The following is a 22,422-nucleotide window of genomic DNA, read 5'->3' on the forward strand; positions in this document are numbered from 1 at the left end:
ATTTGGGGCTCAGAAAGTATCAAATCTATGAAATATAATTTGCAAAAGGAGAAGAAGGGAATTAACATTTATTAACCACTCCTTATATACCAGGCCAGGCACTGTTCTAGGCAATAGGCATTATTTCATTTAAACTTCACAGTAACCCTATAAGGTAGATATTTTTTCCATATCATAGAAAAGGACGTTAAGTAATTTGTCTAAAATCTGCTGAGTGGCAGAGGCAGAATTTGAACCTGGGGCTCTTTTCTCTGTACGTGTCTCCCACTGCACAGAAACTTCCCATTCTCTCCATTATATTCAGTGGATTCAACGCCATCAAACCTGAGTTACTGTTTGGCATCTATTTAATTTCTTAGGGTGGAGCTTAGAGGGCTATGAAAATAATTTAATCAGTGTCTCACACAGATGTATGTCATTTCCTTCAAAGATAATCTTTACAATCTCCCTTAGCAACCAATCTCAGTGTCCAACAGCTACCTGTGACAACTCAATTCAGCAAATACGTATTGAGGATCTCATGTGGAAAGTGGTATGTGAAGGAAAGTATCTGTCCTTAAAATCTCGTTTAATCCCTTAATGACACAGCCTGCCAGTTTCTTCTAAAACACTTGATAAAGGGTGAGTACAGCATGGAAAGAGCAGGAGCCAGAAGAGAGCTGGAAACTGGCATCTCATGTGAGGGCAGGGCAAGAGAAACTCTCCAAGGTGTAAAGCTCAAAGACTGGGTGTTACGGACTGAATGCGTGTCCTCCCTAAATTCATATGTTGAAGCCCTAACTCCCAATGTGCTGGTATTTGGAGTGGGGCCTAGGGAGGTCATTAGGGTTAGATGAGGTCATGAGGATGGCACTCCCATGATGGGATTAGCGTCATTCTAAGAAGAGGAAGAAAGACCAGAGCTCTCTTTCTCTCCACAGGAGGACACAGCGAGCAGGTGGCTGGATGAAAGCCAACAAGAGGGTGCTCCCTAGGAACCAAACTGGCTGGCACTTGATCCTGGACTTTCCAGCCTCCAGAACTATGAAAACAAATGTCTGTTGTTTAAGCCACCCAGTCTATGATATTTTTTTATAGGAGTCCTAGGGGAATGGCCAGACAAGGAGGCAAAAATCTGGGCCAGAGTGTGTCCATCTGTCAGACTGGGAAGTCAGGGGAGAAGACTGTGCCAAAGGCAGCAGAGCTTCAGCAGGCTAATGGCGGACAAGTATACTAAAAGACACCAATGGCGTCACCCGTCAGACAGCAAGCCCAGTTCGTCCTGTTTCAATTGGCCAGTTCTTCTCAGCTTTGGTGGCATGATAGACTCACCCTGGGGCTTTTAAAAATGCTAATGCCTAGGCCTCAACTGCAGAGATTCAGAGTTAATTGGTCTGGGGAGGTATCTGGATACTGACGTACAGTAGTCCCCCACTTACCTGTGGTTTCTCTTTCTGCGGTTTCAGTTATCCATGGTCAATCACAGTCGGAAAATATTAATAGAAAATTCCAGAGACAAACAATTCATAAGTTTTCAACTGCATGCTGTTCTGACTAGCATGATGAAATCTCATGCCATCCCACTCTGGTCTCGCCCAGGATGTGAATCATCCCTTTGTCCAACATATCCATGGTGTATATACTACCTGCCCATTAGTCATTTAGTAGATGTCTTGGTTATTAGATCATGGTATCCCAGTGTTGTGTTCAAGTAACCCTTATTTTACTTACTAGTGGCCCCGGAGCACAAAAGTAGTGATGCTGGCAATTTGGACATGCCAAAGAGAAGCCGTAACAAGCTTCCTTTAAGTGAAAATGTGAAAGTACCCAACTTAATAAAAAAAGAAAAAAAATCATATGTTGAAGTTGCTAAGATCTACGGTAACTTTGATTCCAGTACATTGTTATAATTGTTCTATTTTATTACTAGTTATTGATGTGAATCTGCCTAATTTGTAAATTAAACTCTATCATGGGTATGTACGTATAGGAAAAAACATAGTGCACACAGGGTTTGGTACTAGCTGCAGTTTTAGGCGTCCACAAGGGTCTTGGAATGCATCCCCTGTGGATAAAGGGGACTACTGTATTTTTTAAATCTCCCTAACTGATTCTAATATGTAGCCAAGGAGAACTACTCAACTTCAGTTAAATTGTTAAAAAAGAAAAGAAAAGTTTTATCTGCATCCCGGTAGAGCAGATTTGACCTGTTAACGTGACTATGTTGCAGCTACGAATGTTCTAAGTGCTTTCACGGATTATCTCATTTTATCCTCACAACAATGCTACCAGGTAGGCACTATATTAACTCTGTTACAAAACAGGCAGAGGAAACAGGCACAGTAATTTGTTGAAGTTACACAGTTAGCATGTACCACAGATGGATAAAAACCCACTTCCACATAATAAAAACTCAATAAAACAAGCGACACTTACCATGTAAGAAACAGGGGTATACTTCCGATTGAGTGATTCCACCTCCTCCAAGACATGATTGTATACAGACATCATTCTTCTCTCATATTCGCTATCAGCATGGGCTGCTCCGGTAGATCCATATTCCTGGAAACTGAAGCCAAAATCAATATCAATTAATCAAGAAAAATAGTAACTATTTTAATGTCTAAATACTTTCCACACATTCCATTTAATCCTTAAAATAACGAAGTAGGCACTGTTATTTCCATTTTACAGATGAGGAAACTGAGGCTTCTAGAGCCTCAGTAACTTGTCTTCAGACACATAACCAGTAAGTGACAAGCTGGAATTCAAACCCAGACATGACTTCCATGTATTCGTGTCAAACACTTTGGCTGTTAGGTAGTATAAAGTGTTTAAATCTTGTCCCTGCCATGAGGTGAAAGAGACATATGATAATAAAGCCAGCAGATAAGTGCCAAATAACCAGTAAAGATATTCAAATAATAGATCAGAATACGGAGGGAGCCGAGGAGTATCTTAGACGAGGTCAGTCTTGAAACAGTCACTAGACAATTAGGATAGACAAGATGGGGAGAGAAGCAAAGTATGGAGGGCATTCACGCCTGGAGAAACGGCATGAATCTAAAGCACGGAGATGAAATGCACAGGAATGTCAGAGGAGAGCTAGCATATGGAGATGTGGAAAGAGTTTTACCTAGATTTCCTTCTTTTTCCTCTACTGCCTCAAACCCAAAGATTATTTCTGAAAGTACTTCTAAGTGAGAAAAGAAGGCAAAACTCCTGCATTCTAACTAAACTTCAAGAGGGCTATTTGAAAATGCAGTATAGGTAACAACTACGTTGGGCATAACACTGTTCTTATTATTCCCTTCTCATCCTTTTAATGCTACTACGTGCAAGGCACTTCAGCCAGGTACTTTACACAGGCTATTGCATTTAACCATCACAACCACTCTATGAGACAGGCATCATTATTTACCTATAGTTTATGCATCTGTGGCTTAATGAGATGAAATAACATGGATTTATTCACACAGCTAAGAGTGAGTGATAAGGGATTTGTGTTTATATCTGCCTGGTTCCAAAGCTTTGTTCCCTGTTCTGTACTCTATCTTTTTTATTTTTTGCTGGGAAAGATTTGCCATGAGCTAACATCTGTTGCCAATCTTCCTCTCTCTTTTTTTCCTTCCCAAAGCCTCAGTACATAGTTGTATATTCTAGTTGTAAGTTGTTCTAATTATTCCATGTGAGCTGCCACTACAGCATGGCTACTGACAGATGAGCGGTGTGGTTCTGTCCCTGGGAACCGAACCTGGGCGCCAGAGCAGAGTGCACCAAACTTTAACTGCTAGGCCATCAGGGCTGGCTCTGTAGTCTATTTTAAGTTTCCTTAAGACAAAAACTAAACCTCACTTATAGAATGGACTTTAAGGAAAACCATACCACACAAATAAAGCATAAATAAGTTAAAGTCTTTTACAAAGTGACCTGCTAATAAAAGGGTCTAAATTAAGAATACATTCCTCTGCCTTCTACAAAAGGAAATATTCCCTTACTTTGAAAATAAACTTTGTTGAAAGGTAAGTTACAAAATCACAAAAATGTACCCAATTGAAATACCCCTTTTTATTTAATCCCCACTTCTGGCCCCAGGGAACCACTGTCTTGCTTTCTAACACTATAAATGAAGTTTATGTTTCCTAATATTTTATATAAACAGTCACACTATGTGTACTATTTTGTATCTGGTTTCCTTCACAGCAGAGTGTTTTTGAGAGTCATTCATGTTTTGCATATATCAATAGGTCACTCATCTTTATTGCTATTCCATTTTATGGATATACTACAATTTATTTATCCATTTGCCTGTTGAGAGACACTTGGCTCTTTCCAATTTCTGCTATTAAAATAAAGCTGCTAAGAAAATTTGTGTACAAGTCTCTATGGAAATATGTTTTCATTTCTCTTGGGTAAATAAGTTAGAACAGAATTGGTGGTGATATGCTAAACATATGTTTAACTTTATTGAAAAATAGCCAAACAGTTTTCCAAAGTGGCCGACACATTTTGCATTCCCAACAATGTGTGAATTCAAGCTCCTCCACATCCTCACTAATATCTGGTGTTGGAGGTCTTTTTCATTTTAGCTACTCTAGTGGGACTTAGCTGTATCTCATTGTGAATTTAATCTGCATTTCTCCGATGCCTAATGATGTTAAGCATCTTTCATGTGCTTACTGGATATTAATATATCTTATTTTTTGAAGTGTCTGTTCAAATCTCTTGTCAACTCTTAAAAATTGTGTTATCTTGAGTTGTATAGTTTTCTTAATATTTTAAACGCAAGTCCTTTGATAGATTATGTTTCAGTTTTTTTCCTGTGACCTATCTTTTCACTTTCTTAATGGTTTCTTTCAAAGAGTAGAATTGTAAAAATTTAAATCCAATTAAGCAAATTTTTCTCTTATGGTATCTGCTGTTAGTGTTCTAAGAAATCTTTGCTGACGTCAAGGTCATAAAGATTTTTCTCCAATGTAGTCTTCTAGAAAGTTTGGCATTTGATTTTTTTTTTTTTTTTTAAGATTTTATTTTTTCCTTTTTCTCCCCAAAGCCCCCTGGTACATAGTTGTATATTCTTTGTTGTGGGTCCTTAGTTGTGGCATGTGGGACTCTGCCTCAGCGTGGTTTGATGAGCAGCGCCATGTCCACGCCCAGGATTCCAACCAACGAAACACTGGGCTGCCTGCAGCGGAGTGCGCGAACTTAACCACTCGGCCACGGGGCGAGCCCCAAGGCATTTGATTTTTTATGGTTTTGTCTATGAAACATTTGGAATTAATTTTTGTGCATGATGTGACCTAAGGTCAAGATCCATTTTTCCCCCCATATAGATACCTAGTTGTTCTAGCATGATCTGTTGAAAAGGCTATCCTTTCCCCCATTGAATTATTGTAGCATCTTTGTCAAAAATCAAGTGATCACCACACATGTGAGTGTCTATTTTGGACTCTCCATTCAACCCTCAAGCCAACATCAAATTGTCTTAATTACTGTAGCTTTATACTAAGTCTTGAAATCTTTAGTAAGTCCTCCACTTTAGATTTTCTCCTTTATTCTGCAGTATGGTGAATTAGACTAATTAGTTTTCAAATGTTAAACCTAGCATTCCTGGGATAAAGCCTACTTGGTCTTAATGTATTATCCTTTTGTATATTGCTGGATTCAATTTCTACATGTTTTCTTAAAGATTTTTATGTCTATGTTCATGAAGAATATTTGAAATTTTTTCCTGTTCACCTAAGTTATCACATTTATTGGCACAAAGCTATTATTCCTTTAATCTGTTTTAATGTCTATGAGATTTGTATTAATACCATTTCATTTCTGATATTGGTAATTTGTGTTTTTTCCTTGCTCAAATAGCTCAAGATAGCTCAAATAGCTAGTGTTATCAATTTTATTATTTTTTCAAAGAACCAGCTTTTGGTTTAATTCATTTTCTTTACTGTTTATTTCTAATTTACTGATTAGCACTCTTTATTATTTCTTGTCTTCTAACGACTTTGAGTTTAATTTGATCTTTCTTTTCCTAGCTTTATATGGTAGAAACTTAGATTATTGATTTTAAACTTTCTTTTATATATAATATATATATTATAGCATTTAAAGCTATAAATTATCCTCTAAGCTCTGCTTTAGCTGCATCTCACAAGTTTTTATATGTGGTATTCTCATTTTCATTCAGTTTAACATATTTTCTAATTACCCTTGTAATTTCTTGACCAATTGGATTGTTTAGAAGTCTTGTTTAATTTCTAAAGATTTGAAGATTTTCCAGAGATCACTTTGTTACTCTTTTCTAATTTAATTCTGTCAGATAACATGTTCTACATGATTTCAATGCTTTTACATTTGTTGAGATCTGTTTTATAACCCAGTGTATGGTTTATCTTGGTAAATGTTCCAAGTGCATTTGAAAAGAAGGTGTATGCTGTTGCTGGTAGTGTATAGATGTCAATTAGGTCAGGTTGGCTGGTAGTGTTGCTCATGTCTTCTACATTCTAAGGAATTTTCTGCAAGTTGTTCTGTCAATTATTCAGAGTGAAGTGTTGAAAACTCCAACTATAATTATGAACTTCTTTCTCTTTCCAGTTCTGCTGGTTTTTGTTTCATATATTTGGAGGATCTGTCACAAAGTACATAAATGTTTAGGATTCTGTCTTCTCAATGAATTGATCCCTTTATCATAATGACATGCACCTCTTTATCAAGTCTTTGTCTTGAAGTCCACTTTGTATGATATCATTTATGGTCACTACAGCTTTTAGGGTTTGCATGATATATCATTTTCCATCCTTTTACTTACTTTTAATTTTATCTGTGTCTCTGTGTTTAAAATGGGTTACTTGTGGTAAGCATATAGTTGGGTTTCACTTTTTTATCCAGTGTCAGATAATCTCTGACTTAACTTAGAGTAAGACCATCTACATTCATTGTAATAATTGGTATGGCTGGGTTTAAGTCTATCATATACTGTGATTTTTTTCTACTTTCTGCATCTGTTGACCATTTCGTTTTTTTCCTCTTCCTCTGTCTTCTTTGGGATTAACTGAGCTTTTTTTAAAGCATTCCATTTTATCTCCTAGACTGACTTGTTTTATATTTTAGTGGTTGCTCTAGAGTTTATTCATCTTTACTTTATCACAAGTTATCTTCAAATATACAACTTCATATAAAATGTAAGAATCTTACAACTGTACTAATTCCATCCCTACCTCCATCATTTGTCTTATTTCATACATTTTACTTCTATGTCTTATAAACTCCCAAATGCACTGCTATTATTTTTGTTCTAAAGGATCAGTATCTTTTTTGAAAAATAAAAAAATGAGAAAAGTTTTTTTATATTTACTCACATATTTACCATTTCTAGTGCTTGTTCACTGTTTTGTGGATCTAAATGTACATCTCAAATAACTTTTCTTCAGCCTGAAGAAGTTCCTTTAACATTTCATGTAGTGCAGGTCTGCTGATGATAAATTTTCTTAGATTTTGTCTGGCAATGTCTTTATTTTGTCTTAATTATTGAAGGATACTTTTACTGAATATAGAATAACTACATTAACATTTTTTCTTTCAGGATTTTAAAGATGTTACTTCAGTTGTCTTCTGCTTGCATTACTTCTAATGAGAAGTTAGTGGAAATTCTTATCTTTCTCTCCTTCGATGTACTCTATCTTCTTTCTCTGGTTGCTTTAAATTTTTCTCTTTATCACTGGTTTTCAGCAATTTGATTATAATGTGTGCCTTGCTATGGTTTTCTTTAATTTTATCCTACTTGGAGTTCATTAAACTTCTCAGATTTGTGGGTTTATATTTTTAATTAAACATGAAAAATTTCCAGCCACTTAAATATTTTTCTGTCCCTTGTTCCCCTCCTTCTAAGATTTCCAGTTACATGGATATTAGTACAAATGACACTGACCCACAGGTCAATTTTGACTCTGTTCAGTTTTTCAGTCTTTTTTCTTTCACTGTCCAATTTAAATAATTTCTATTGCTATGTCTTCAAGTTCACTGATATTTTGTTTTGCAGTATCTAATCTACTGTTAAACACAACCTAATCAATCTTGAATCCTATATTCACCAAAATTATCTTTCAGGTAAGATGTGAAACCATACATCTCCTAGAAGAAAATACAGGCAGTACACTCTTTGACATCAGTCTTAGAAGGATCTTTTTGGATACCATGTCTACTAGAGCAAGGGAAACAAAAGAAAAAATAAACTAATGAGACTTCATCAGACTAAAGAGCTTCTGCAAGGCAAAGGAAACCAGGAACAAAATGAAAAGACAACCCACCAACTGGGAGAAAATATTTGCAAATCACATATCTGACAAGGGGTTAATCTCCAAAATATATAAAGAACTCACATAACTCAACAACAAAAAAACAAACAACCCCATCAAAAAAATAGGCAGAGGATCTGAACTGACATTTTTTCACAGAAGATATACTGATGGCCAATAGGCACATGAAAAGGTGTTCAACATCACTAATCACCAGAGTAATGCAAATTGTAACTACACTAAGATATCACCTTACACCCATTAGAATGGCTATAATTACCAAGACAAAAAACAACAAATGTTGGAGAGGATGTGGAGAAAAGGGAACCCTCATACACTGCTGGTAGGAATGCAAACTTGTGCAGCCACAATGGAAAACAGTATGGAGATTTCTCAAAAAATTAAAACTAGAAATACCATATGACCCAGCTATCCCACTACTGAGTATTTATCCACAGAATCTGAAGTCAACAATTCAGAGACTTATGCACCCCTATGTTCACTGTAGCATTATTCACAATAGTCAAGATGTGGAAGCAACCCAAGCGTCCATCAACTGATGAATGGATAAAGAAGATGTGGCATATATATATAATGGAATACTTCTCAGCCATAAAAAAAAGACAAAATCATCCCATTCACAACAACATGGATGGATCTTGTGGGTATTATATTAAGTGAAATAAGCCAGACAAGGACAAACACCGTATAATTTCACTCATATGTGCAAGATAAACTAACACATGGACAAAGAGAACAGATTAATGGTTACCAGGGAGAGGGGGTTGGGTGGGTAAGCATACGGGGTAAATGGAAACATTTACATGGTGACTGATGAATAATAATGTACAACTGAAATTTCACAATGTTATTAACTATTATGACGTCAATTAAAAAAAGTTAAAAAATATCCTTCAAAAATAAAAGCAAAATCAAGATACTGTATTTTTCAGCTCTAGAAGTTCCATTTGGTTCTTTTTACATCTTTAGTTTTTTGCCTCATTATCCTATCTTTAAAATTTTTGAAAATACTAATTGTAGCTGTTTTAAACTTTGCGTTTGCTAAATTACATTGTCTGTCACTTATGAGTCTTTTTTCTAATTGACTGAATTTTCTCTTGGTTATTTGTCACATTTCCCTGCTTCCTCTCATGTCTAGTAATTTTTTTTTTTGCTGAGGAAGATTAGCCCTGATCTAACATCTGTGCCAATCTTCCTCCATTTTATATGTGGGTCACCACCTCAGCAAGGCTGACGAGTGGTTTAGGTCTGTACCCAGGATCTGAACCCGTGAACCTGGGCCACTGAAGCAGAGTGTGCTGAACTTAGCCACTACACCATTGGGTCGGCCCCCTCATGTCTAGTAATTTTTGAGCGTCTGCTACAATTGTGGATCTTACACTGTTGAGTTTTTGGATTTGCTGTCTTTAAAGAATGTTAGATTTTGTTTTGGTAGACAGTCAAGCTGCTTCTGCATAGACCTAAATCTTTCAAGGATTACTTAAGCTTTGTTAGGCCAGGTCTAGAGCAGTCTTTACATTAGGGCTGCTTTAGCCCTACTACTACTAAGGTGGTGTGACTCTTCTGAATGCCCTAGGTGTCCAACAAGGTCTCTACAGTATGGCTGGTTGGAACTCAAACATTCCTCAGCCCCGTGTGAGCTCTGGAATTTTTCAGCTTATAGCTTCCTGGTAATTATTCTTTCCCTAGTAGTTGTTTTCTTGCCCAGCCTGTGGGGTTTCACCATATATCATGTGCAGCTTAGCATTCAGCCAAAGACTCACAGCCTATGCAGATTTCTAGAGCTCTTTCTGTGAGGGGTTCTCCTCTCCTGTACTCAGCCCTACAAATTCTAGCTTCCTCTGGTTCTGTGAACCCTGATCTCTACCTCTTCAACTAAGCAAGACTACCACATTCTGTGTTGGTTATTCCTCCCTGAGAGGCAGTCTAAAAAAGTGCCTCCAGGCAGAGGAAAGCAAACTGTTATAGGGGTTACCTTATTTGTGTTGCTTCTCTGAGGGATTACATTCCTAAGCTGCCTACTGTCCAGTGTCCGAAAACAGTTAAACTTATACTTAAATTTATATGCTTATCCAGGTTTCTAGTTGTTTACAACAGAAGGAAAAGTCCAGTATTAGAATGTCTTCGAGGCCAGAAGCTGTTGCCTTATTTTTCAGGCAACAGAAATAAATGTTAAGTGCAAAGGAATCACAACAGAGTGAATAAGAAGCTAGAAAAGATAAATGTGATGGACAAGCATCTCAAAATATTTTTTCTTGATAATCCTGAAAAGTTGGTATGAGGTAGATAATAACATTCATAATTATAAACATCTACCCCATCCTATCCCACATTTATTGATACTGGCTCAGGCACTATATTAGTTGCTAGAGATACAAAGTTGAGTAAGATAAAGTCTCTTCTCCCAAAAAATCTGCTAGGCTATGAAGCAGATACACAGATTTTTGTAAAAACTATAGTGAAATATCAACATCACGCTTCATTCTCTTGAGGTTCTTTTTAGCAGCAGGTCCTTCTTTACTTCTAAGGCATAAAATATATAATATCAAGAACGTAAGTTTTAGAGGGAATCTATTCTGTGCAATTGTACACAATTGCAAATGAAATCCAAAGAACCCTCCTTCAAGGTACAAGCTTTCTATTCCACTTTTTCATTGCTATGAAGGGCAAAGGCTGGGGGAATGGTTTTGGGGGATGAAAGGGGATGGAGAAGAGTGAAGACAGGTGGTAGAAAGGGGAGAGAGAGTAGCATGCATAAGGTGACTAGATAACTCCCTGCACCCCATCCCTCCTGACAATGTGCCTAGTTCTCTGCTAAAAAGTCAATCAAGAAAAACACTAATTTCTCTTACGTCAACCAACAGTACAATGATATTTGTATGCTAAAAGGTAAAATTGAGTATGGCACAATTAGAAATGGTGTGAGCCTGGAAGTGTCAATTAAATGGCAAAGATTGTGAAAAATATGGAAGTTTAAGAATATTTTGAAATTTACAAGGGAGGACTTTGTTTAAAAAAAAAACGCTAGAAGTCTGAGGGGGAAATGAACACAGATGAGAAAAGGATAAGTAAAAATTAGTATTTCTTAAAAATATGAAAATGGATTGGATCAGTTGGGAGAAAAATAGCCAAGTGGCCTAGTCTGAGAGTAGGCAGCACTTTAAAACACAAGGCAAGGATTTTGGTATTGCTGTGTAAAGGAATGGTAGGTCAATGCTTTAGGATAGAGAAAATTAAAATGCTTTATTAATTATATTCTCTTTGAGGAAACTGATCTTGGAATCACAGGCCTTAATAGATAGGGAATTATAATTGAAATTCCCAGTTGAAAATGCATATACCAAAACAGAATACTATAATGGGATAAAACATGGATCATTCTTTAATAAAAACATTTTAAATAATTAATTAGTTAATGGGAGAGAGGAGATGAATCTTAATAAAGCAAGAAGAAGAATATCTTTTTGTTTGGGAAACCAAAGAATAAAAATTTCAAGTTTAAGTTTAATTATATTAATAACTCAATTTTCACATCAAAGTTTAGCTATAATATACAAGAAGAAAATCGTCAAATTCAAAGAACTTCTTCTCAGTTATTTTTCCAAGTCAATGTTTTGAAAACATGAGGCAGGAGGTAAGCAAACAATGGAGTCAGAAAATCCTAGTTTTATCACTAGCTACATGCTGGAGAAGCTCTTCCTCGCTGTTTCTTCTTCCATAATACCTCTTCCAAAATACTGTGGTGATGATCAGGTAAGATTACACATTTGAAAGTATTCTGTAATGTAAACTGTTTAAATACCTTGCTGATTCTGGATCCAAAATCAGGGCTTCTATTGTGTGAGATATCAGTAAACAGCTCTGCTGCTGTCTGGATTAATGTTAAGGTTACACATGAAAAGAGAGAAATCTATAGGCTTTATTCCATCTGAATATTAAATAAGTCAAGATCAGGATCGCATTTTTAGTGAAGGTAACCATATATTATCGACTCAAATAGTCTAGAGTTTGTTTTTTTCCGTTTGGCTATATGTTGTCTGTAACAGTGATTCTCAAACTCTGTTCCAGGAAGGGTACTTCAGAGGCTGCCTAATGTCGGGGGCGGGGGGGGGGGGGAGGGCTTCAATCACAGATCTGTTTTTATGTAGGATAAAAAACAGATATCTTAGATATAGGAGTCTTAGATACAGGAGTTTCACTGATAAAAGTTAAAAACAACAACAGCAGTAGTTTGTAGCATGGTTACCCCAGAAGATTACAGGCTGGGGCGAAAGAGGTCTGTTTACCATCCTGAAACTGTATGCAAATTTTGGAGGCTATGTGCATATATGCATTTTGTAGGGGAAGGTCCATAGCATTCATTAGTTTTCGATCAGTAAATCAAAATGCCAAGAAGTACTGATTTATAGGTCCTACAACTTGAAAACAATTTATCTCTTCCTTCCCTTCAAAAAGGATTTGAGGCTGCTAGTAAGAAAATATGGAGAACTTACAGAGGGCTTAAGGAACAAAAGTGATGACTAAAGCTATTGTACAGATCATTAATAAAGGTGTTGGGAACTAGGGTTGTTAGCTATGAAGACAAGAGAGGTGAGACAAAACAGAAAATGGTTCTCTGGTGGGAAAATGTTGTGTGTTGTCTGTTGCAGCCCAAGTGTGCACTAAGTATGCAACACTGGCAGGCCCTGGGTTTTGGACACTCTTCCTAGAGGTGGAGAAACACCACCATTGAGTCACCAATTTTTTTTTAAAGCCTGGTTGAACTTAAAAAGTAAAATTATACTGCTTATACTAGATTTCAAAGGAGAAATTATTAATTATAGTATTTCTTGGCTTACTCAATTTATATTTTTTAGTTAAGCCTATCTGAAATATTCACTCTAAATTTAAAAGAATATTTTTAAAGAACAAGGAATATTGGGGCAAGATTAGGATACAGTTCTACATTCCTCAAAGTTGCTGAATCAGCATCAAAAGATGCCTGATAAAGATCCCCATATCGGGAAGCAAGGCTTCGGAATTCTTCCATGGACTGTTTCATCTATAAAGAAGGAAAATATCAATTATGATAAACAAACATGCTATCATTATTGTACAAACAACGCAAAAAACAAAACAAAAAAACCCATCCTCAAACAATAAAAAAATCCAAAAAATATTTCAATTTTTTCATTTTCATTCTATTCATTTTTATAAACCTTGTTAAGAAACTACAAGTGTGCAAGAGACTATAATTTATACACGACGTACAGAAACAAAAAACATTGCATTTTTAGCTTAAGTTCCACTAAAATAATTAACATAGTTATAAACATCCCAAAGTTTCTTTCAAATGTCTGTCCTTTCTCTTTATATAAATATGCAGCATCTAGAGAGACATCATCAATCACTTGGTTGTTCTACAGAGACATCAGCCTATTTTTGGCTAGACAGCTGAGTTAATAAGCATCTGATGTTTAAAGCTTGTGAGTCAAACCACTGATTTTTAAACTTCAGAATTTTTCATCTCAAAACTACCCTCAAAAACCTCTGAAGTGTAAATAAAAACTGCACTGAAAATAAAGTTAAGACACACCTGATTGGAGATGCGACCACACCTCTGAAGGTCATTCCCTAAGGTCATGGCAATTGTGGTGGCGATTGCAGGTGGGGGGCTTGTCTTTAGGCTATTGCAAGTACAGATGAGTTGGGAGAAGGCTTGCAGAAGGTCAATCCTGAGTTTTACAAATTCACACTGAAAACTTAAGGGATTCAATGGTGTACTGGCAGCCTGGGGGAAAAAAAGATACATTTAAGACAAAGTAAACATAACAGCAAGATGGTGCAGTACAAAGTATTTGTCATAATCTGTGCAAAAGAGCAGTAGTTCTAACACTAATGGATAAACACCTACATTATAAGGGAAATGATGTGATATTAGAAAGAAAAACTTATTGCTACTAGCATCAGCTCTGAAAAACTACGTTCCATCAACATTCAGGTTCCTTAGTTCCTACGTTGACAAAGATCCCACAACACATGGGTTGGCTAGATCAACATTAGTAAGGTATCGTATGAGGAATGCTTCAAGGACATCATCAGTCCCCCCAAATCCCTTTATCACCTTCCTACCTTCCTAACCTGAAATTCTCATCACTGGAATCATTCAAAGAATTTTTAAAAGTTTGAAATGGGGAGGGTAGAAGGGCAGAAGAAATATGTTGCTAGACAGTCACTGTTAAAAAAGCATGTTACCTCATGGCTGCCTTCTTCCACTGCTAGCCCAGAGTAATTTAAAAAAGAATTTCTGAGTAGACACTTTAGAATGCACAGACAGGCCATCAAGGAAGAATAGGTCATAACACACAAATAAGTTTCAATGGGATAGAGGGGTCTCAGGGATAAGCCTTGGACAGCAAAGAGTAGCATTAGCTAGGTAGAGAGGACAAAGAATTGTAAATTAAGCCAGTGTGGGCAGAGAAGTAAGACAACTTTCAACTGTTTAGCAACTGCCCTAGTGGAGAACCTAGCACAGTGTTCTCAATAAAAGGCCTACTAAAAATATGCTATTTTGACACTAAATGGAGGCCTAGTGAAATCAATTTTCCTCTCTGAGAAGATTCACTTAAAACAGGCTGATGCTGTTTCTTAGATACTGTCTCACACTATTCTTTCAGCAGGAGAGCCAAGTATGTGACTTTGGAGTCCTAGAAGTTGGTTATAATATTATCCATCTGGCCAAGCATCACACACTGACCCAAGTGTGTAGTTATCTCTACTTTTAAGTATCAAATGATAAGTTTTATTATTTGGTAGCATTCATATTTTACCCTCTGAAATAGTTAGCCATGCCCTGTATCCTTTGTAAGAACACACACTTGCTCCAGTATCCCTCTCAAACTGCAAAGGCCCTTGATAATATATATAAGCTACATCCATATAAAACTATATAAGCTAGAGGTAATAACTGCATTCAATATATTGAGTTCCGTGGTTTTCAAACTTTTGGGATGCTTTGTTCTAATCATGAAACAGCACAGATTAGAATATTAAAGAGACCATTTCAATTGTTTTAAATTTCTTAGAGAAGTGATCTGCTCCTATAGGAAGACAAATTCCCCCTCCTCTGCCCCTGAAGCTGCTACTTGCTGTTTTTAATTCACTGCTTGTCAGCAACTTTAGAAGGGTCAGGGATACAAGTAGGTGTATATGATACTGTTATATAAATACAGTACAAACCATCCTACCAGACAAAAGACATGGGCAATATCGTCCTAATATGCATTATAAAACTTAAAGAGAAGCAAGAAGTAGTTACAATGAGGGAGATTTACTGCCACTCTGGATTTATCGCTGAATATTTGATTGATGATATAAGATGGTAACTTTGAAAGTGATTGTGCATTTTGGATTGTGTTATGTGGAAGGAAAGCAATGCTAGATATAGTATACATGTTCGAAAAGAACACAGAAAAGACAGATTGTCATAAAGGTCAAAGATTTTAAAAGGTACATCGTCCATAAAAGACAGAAAACGTATAAGAAACAAAACTTTGACTACAGCAGTATGAATAACGCCAATGAAAAAGAAAAGGGATATTATTTATATTTCTTTACACTGGGGCTAAAGTTTAGACAGAAGTTGGGTTCTAAAGTCAGCCGGTAAGGCAAAAATTGAATATAATCAAAATTACCCCTGAAAATTCCTCAGGAAGGAATTATTTCCAGAAAATTCAACACAGTCAGGTGAAGAACAGCAAACTTAGAGCTCTCTTTTAATGCTCACTCTGGGGTATCAGCTAATTGAGAACTGTCTCCAGTATTTAAATTGCTATTTGCTTCCCCATTATTTAAACAGCTATTTTTCTTCTTCATTCTTGTTTTCTTTCTTTTTTTTTTTTGCCTAAACATATAGAGTTAAATCTGTGTTAAACATGAATGCAATTTTACTGAATTTCTGATGTGCAGTACATATCTTGTTTTCTAAATGGAGGTAGCTAAATAAACCAATGTAGCTGAAAAGAAAACTACCTCATAAGCTCAGTTAAAAAAAAAAAAAAGAAAAAGAAAAAAATATATAGTGGTGAACAACACATAATGAGAGTGAACCATAATGTAAACTATGGACTTAAAGCTCCTAGAAACTACCATTTTACTTCCTGTTTCTGCGAATCTGACTATTTGTAGATATCTCATATAAGTGAAATCATATAGTATTTGTCTTCTTGTGACAGGCTTATTTCACTTAGTATAAGCTCAGTTTTTGAAAGAATAAGCTAACCTTAAAGCAAAGGTAGACTAGATTGTTTTAAACCAGCCCTCCTGCTAAGAACAACTGGGAAAACTAAATACAACATTAAAAACATCTATTTGAAAGCACTGAAGAGCTACTAAGGCAACAAGGATTTAGAGAGCCAAAATCATGGATTGAAAGGAAATCCAAGGAGGTAAGACTGACCTTTGGTGACATTTCCTGCCTTGAGATATTTGCTAATTTGAAAGCTACTCCTCAAAGTCTGAGAAGCTGAGCAGAGCTTTCAGCCATCTCACACGACTAGGAGGAGGGCTGTGGAAAACACTTCAGGATTTGGTTGTAACTTCAAAGGGCTATACCCTAGGAGGTAGGAGAACTCAAAAATATACTGGCCCTCCAAGGACTGAAGCCTAGCTTTGAATCAGTTCAATCCCTGATTGGATTAAGGTGATGTGCCCTTAGCCTAACCGCTTGCCAAAAGCAGAGAAAAATATTTTAAGGCTCTGGATGATGTAATAACTATAATTTTTCACACACATTGTCCAAGACTAAATAAAAAATAACCTAACATACAAAAAAGACAAAATTCCCCAACCCAAGAGGGAAGAAAAGGTCAAAGGCACATATCACAATAGATCCAGATAACAGAATATCAGATAGGAATTTTAAAATAGCTATGATTAATATATTAAAAAAAGTAAATGACAAGATAGAGAATCCTGGCAGAGAACTGGAAAATATAAAACAGCCAAATGAAAATTTTGGAACTGAAAAAAAACAATAAATGAAATTAAAGCTTAAGGAATGGTTTGACAGCAGATTAGACACAATGTAAGAGAGAATTACTGAAATAGAAGATAGGTCAGAAGAAAATATTTAGAGCTGACTATGGAGAGACAAAAACATGATAAATGCAGCACAGAATATGAAAGATATGAGATATGGTGAAAAGAACTAACACAGGAGCACTGGGAGTCGCAAATGAGAGAGAAAGGGAGAGAAACAATAGCTGAAGAGTTAATGGTTAATGTTCTAAAACTGATCAAAGTCATCAAGCTATAAATTCAAGAAGCACTATGAACCCTCAAAGGAGTTTATACTGATAGGAGTGTAAATTGGAAACCACCATGGGCAACTGTTTGGCAGCATTTATGAAAGCTGAACCTAAGTATATTCTATGACACAACATAACCATCTGGAAGCAATGCACACCTATTAAGAATGTTCATAGTCGAATTACTCTTAATAGCCCCAACCTGGGAAGAACCCAAATGTTCTTCAACAACAAATTGGATAAATAGATTGCCGTAACAGTCATCCAAAAGAGTATCACAGAGCAATGAAAAAGAATGAACTATTGCAACATGCAATAAAAAACATGAATGAATCACACAAACATAAACCTGAACAAAACAAGCTAGAATCAAAAGAATAAGACTGTGTGATTCCTTAAATAATGGTGAAAAACAAGGCAAGACTATATATAGGCTTAGAAATCAAAATAGTGGTTACTGCTGGGGAGACGGGTGAAGGTAGTGATTGAAAAGGAGTATGAAGCAGGGAAAAATTTCTTAAAACAGAAAACAAAAAGGAAGATCAATAACTTAGACTACATTAAAATTAAGAACTGCTGTTCACCAAAACATAGAAAGTGGGGAAAAAAAAGCCACAAATCAGAAGATAATATTTACAACTCAAAATAACCTACAAAAGATTAGTATCCAAAACATATAAAAAACTTTTACAAATCAATAAGAAAAAGAGAAACCTAGTAGGAAAATATGCAAAAAACTTCAATTGGTACTTCACAGGAAAAAAACAAAACACAATGGCCAAACATGAAACAAATGTTTAATTGTTTCAACAAAATGAAAAGGCAACCTATTGAATGGGAGAAAATATTTGTAAATCATATATTTGAGGAGGGGTTAATATCCAAAATATATTTAAAAAACTCATACAACTCAATAGCAAAAACCCAAATGATCCAATTAAAAAAGGGGCAGAGACGTGAATAGACATTTTTCCAAAGAAGACACACAGATGGCCAACAGATACATGAAAAGATCTTGAACATCACTAATTATCAGGGAAATGCAAATCAAAATCACAATGAGATTTCATCTCACACTGTTAGAATGGCTATCATCAGAAAGACAAGATAACAAGTAGAGGCAAGGATGTGGACAAAAGGGAACCCTTGTGCACTGTTGGTAGGAATGTAAATTGGTGCAGCCACTATGGAAAACATAGTGTGTTTCTCAAAAACTATGGAGGTTCCTCAAAAAGCTTAAAATAGAGTGACCATATGATCCAGCAATGCCATTTCTGGGTATATATCCAAAGAAAACAAAAACTCTAACTCCAGAAGATATATGCACACTCATGTTCACTGCAGCATTATTTACAATAGCCAAAATATAGAAACAACCTATGGATAAAGAAAAGGGTGTGTGTGTGTGTGTGTATAAATATACACCCTCCCCAAAATGGAATAGTATTAAGCCATAAAAAAGAACAAAACCTTGCCATTTGTGACAACATGGATGGACCTTGAGGGCATTATGCTAAGTGAAATAAGTCAAGGCAGAGAAAGATAAATACTGTATGATCTCATTTACATGTAGAATGTAAAACAAAACCAAAAACCAAGCTCATAGATAGACAGAACAGATTGGTAGTTGCCAGAGGCTGGGGTGGAGGGTGGTGAAATGGGTAAAGGGAGTCAAAAGGTACAAACTTCCAGTTATAAGATAAGTAAGTCATAAGGATGTATGTAACGTACAGTATGGTGACTATAGTTAAAATACTACATTGCATATTTGGAAGTTGCTAAGGGAATAGATCTTAAAAGTCCTCATCACAAGAAAAAAAAATTTGTAACTATGTATGATGATGGATGATAACTAGATTTACTGTAGTGACCATTTCACAATACACAGAAATAATGAATCATTATGTTGTACACCTGAAACGAATATACCATTATATGTCAATTATACCTCAACAAAGTAAATTTTTTTAAAAAGTTTAATTGTATTAGTATTTTGGGAAATACTAAACAGAACCTCCAGACCATGCCACGTGAGGGGAAAAATGTCGAGCAACAGGAACTCTTATACGCTGCTGGGAGGATTATAAATTTGTAAAACCACTGTGGAAAAATTCCTGGTATTAGTAGTCAATTGAAGATGCACATAACCTATGCGATTCGACTCCTAGGTAGGACCTTAGAACAGTATTTCTTGATAGGGGCAGCAGTGTCCTCGGCATTTCAGGAGATTAGGCATCTCTAGCCACTGACCATCAAAGTCAGTAGCAGTCGCCCCCACCCCTCTATCACTGCGACAACAGAAACATCCCTATACACTTCTAAATTGGAGCAGGGGGAAGACACACAGTTCTGACTGAGGTCTACTGCCTAGGGAGGGGTGTTCACCCTGCACACACTCGTGACATTTTGAACTGACTAATTCTTTGTTGAGGGGAATTGTCCTGCACATTGCTGGATGTGTAACAGCATCCTTGGCCTCTACCCACTAAATACCAGGAATAGAAAACTAACACAAACACTTTTGGATAACCAAAAATGTCTCCAGACATTGCCAAATGTCCCCTGGGCGGTAAAATTATCCCCAGTTGAGAATCACTGTCCTAGAGAAACCTTCACATAGGTACATCAAAAGATACGTACAAGAATGTGCATAGCAGTACTGCCTGCAACAGCAAACAACTGGAAAAATCAGAACTTCCATCAACACTAGAATGGGAAAATAACGATGTATATTCATATGACACAACACTATACGGCAGTAAAACTGACCTACAGCTTCATGCAACAAGATAGATGAATCTTAGGGACATATTTAGATAATCAAAGCAAGTCAAAGAAAGATATATATGATTTCTTTTTATATAAAATTTAAAAACAAGCAACATAAAACAGTACCTTGTTTAGAGTTACAAAAAAGCATGTTAAAATTATAGAAAAAGAGTAATGGAATGGTACACACAAGATTCAGGATGGTGGTTACCTTTGTGGGGTAGGAAATGGTATATAAACACAGAGGATCATGCATGAATTTTAAATGTCTCATTTCCTAAACTGGGTTCTAGGTATACTTGGATATTTGTTGTATTTTTTAATATACCCTACATAATATATACATAGATATTATACTTATTCAATATTTAATAAAAACAAAAATAAAAAATAAATTAAAAATCCAGCACTGTTGGCAGAATGCTAAGATGGCTCCTCTGATTCACAGCCCCTGGTATCCACTTTGGATAATCTCCTCCCTTTGAGTGTGGGCAGAATCTGTAACTTGCTTCTAATGGAACAGGCAAAGGTGATGGATTTTGAGAATATAATTTAGGTTCCTAATGAACTGACTTTGTATTAATCAAAAAGGAGACTATTTTGGGTGGATCTCTCCTAACCAGGTGACCCCATGAAAAGAGGGTCTTGAAGGTAGAGATTCTCCTGCTGGCCCTGACGCTTCCACAAGGTGTACAGCTGTAAGGAAATGAATTCTGCCAACAACTACCTGAGCTGAGAAGAGGACCCTGAGCATTCCTGAGCCTCAGACAAGACTGGTCCTGCCTGACACCTTGATTGCAACTTTGTGACAACATGAGCAGAGAACTCAGCTAAGCCATGCCTGGACCTCTGACTCATGGAAACTGAAATAATAAACGGATGTTGTTTTAAGCCAATAAATTTGTGGTAGCTTGTTACACAGCACAGAAAACTAATACAAACACTTTCTATAATTTTTATTCCCTAGAAGCAAGTTAACTCTTTCATTAATCACTGGGCTGGGAAATCAAACACCCAATGTTGCCACAGGGTGCCCATAAGCAGAGAACTTCTTTTTGAACTTCTCCTGTTTAGTTTGGTCGAAGCACGTAAAAAGCATAATCCTATAGCTGTATAATCTCAGGTTAGATCATTCAGGTGTCAGGCAGTAAAAGGGCAGTCCATACTTAGATCCTCTCAGTTAAAAAGACAGAAAGCTACTGTTAAATCTACACTTGTCAATGAGCGGACTAAAAAAAGAAATCTTTAAAAAGCCCTGACAGTACAGTAGAATCAGAAATGTGGGAAGTTCCAAACGACTGTAAGGATCGTACTGCCTTCCCCTCTGTACTATTCTCAAGTGGAGAATCGCTTCCTGATTTTTTTTATCCTCAAAGCATTGCCTGACATATAGCAAGCACTTACAGTCTGTTGAATAAAAGAACTCCACTTCGAAAAAAGATGATTTGAGGCCCAATAACCTGCCTTAGGTCGCAATGTGTTAATGGCAGAGTGGAGACTAAGACAGGGGCCTTCTGTCTGTCTATCAAGTACTTTCTTCTTATGTCAGAATTCAGTCTTTGATTACTGCCAAGACCCATTAAATACATATACCACACAAATCATTAAAAGACTGTTAAATACCCAATAGGATTTTTCATAATATCAATTCTATCTGCCTCACTGTTTTGTGAGCCTGTGTGTTTCACAGTTCTCACCATGTACTGTACTGAATGATTAACAATTTTCTGCTCCACATAAACTAGAAAACGAAATAATTCTATTGATTGGAACCAATAATTGTAACTTCTGATTTTCTGACGCATTTATTAGCCTGATTTAGGCAACAACGTTTTCCCAGAATAATCAAGAGGAAATAACCACAGTAGTCAATGCTACCCTTTAAAATGGAGAGGAGCCAATTCCTATATTTCTGTTTTAAAACAGCAAACAACCCTAGCCAAAAAAACATCATAATTCAAAAGATATGTACTCACATTAGTCTGAATACTGTCTCTTCTGTGACATCTACTTATTCTTTGTTCTATTTTGAAGCATTTCTTTTGGGTTGGCCCACCATTAAAAATATTTTA

The 22,422-nt window shown here is 36.3% G+C and overlaps 1 protein-coding gene across 1 annotated transcript in view; it reads right to left on the bottom strand.

Annotated features, from left to right (window-relative positions):
- Window positions 1-22,422, bottom strand: part of INTS7 (integrator complex subunit 7) — a 91,859-nt gene that overhangs the window by 8,952 nt on the left and 60,485 nt on the right. The window contains exons 14-17 of the mRNA XM_014834876.3: window positions 13,870-14,064; window positions 13,232-13,335; window positions 12,097-12,165; window positions 2,416-2,548 (exon numbers count right to left, since the gene is read on the bottom strand). Coding sequence (XP_014690362.1) covers window positions 2,416-2,548; window positions 12,097-12,165; window positions 13,232-13,335; window positions 13,870-14,064 — 501 coding nt within the window. The remainder of the gene's footprint in view (window positions 1-2,415; window positions 2,549-12,096; window positions 12,166-13,231; window positions 13,336-13,869; window positions 14,065-22,422) is intronic.

This window comes from Equus asinus, chromosome 25, assembly GCF_041296235.1.
Source record: "Equus asinus isolate D_3611 breed Donkey chromosome 25, EquAss-T2T_v2, whole genome shotgun sequence".
NCBI classification, from domain to species: domain Eukaryota; kingdom Metazoa; phylum Chordata; class Mammalia; order Perissodactyla; family Equidae; genus Equus; species Equus asinus.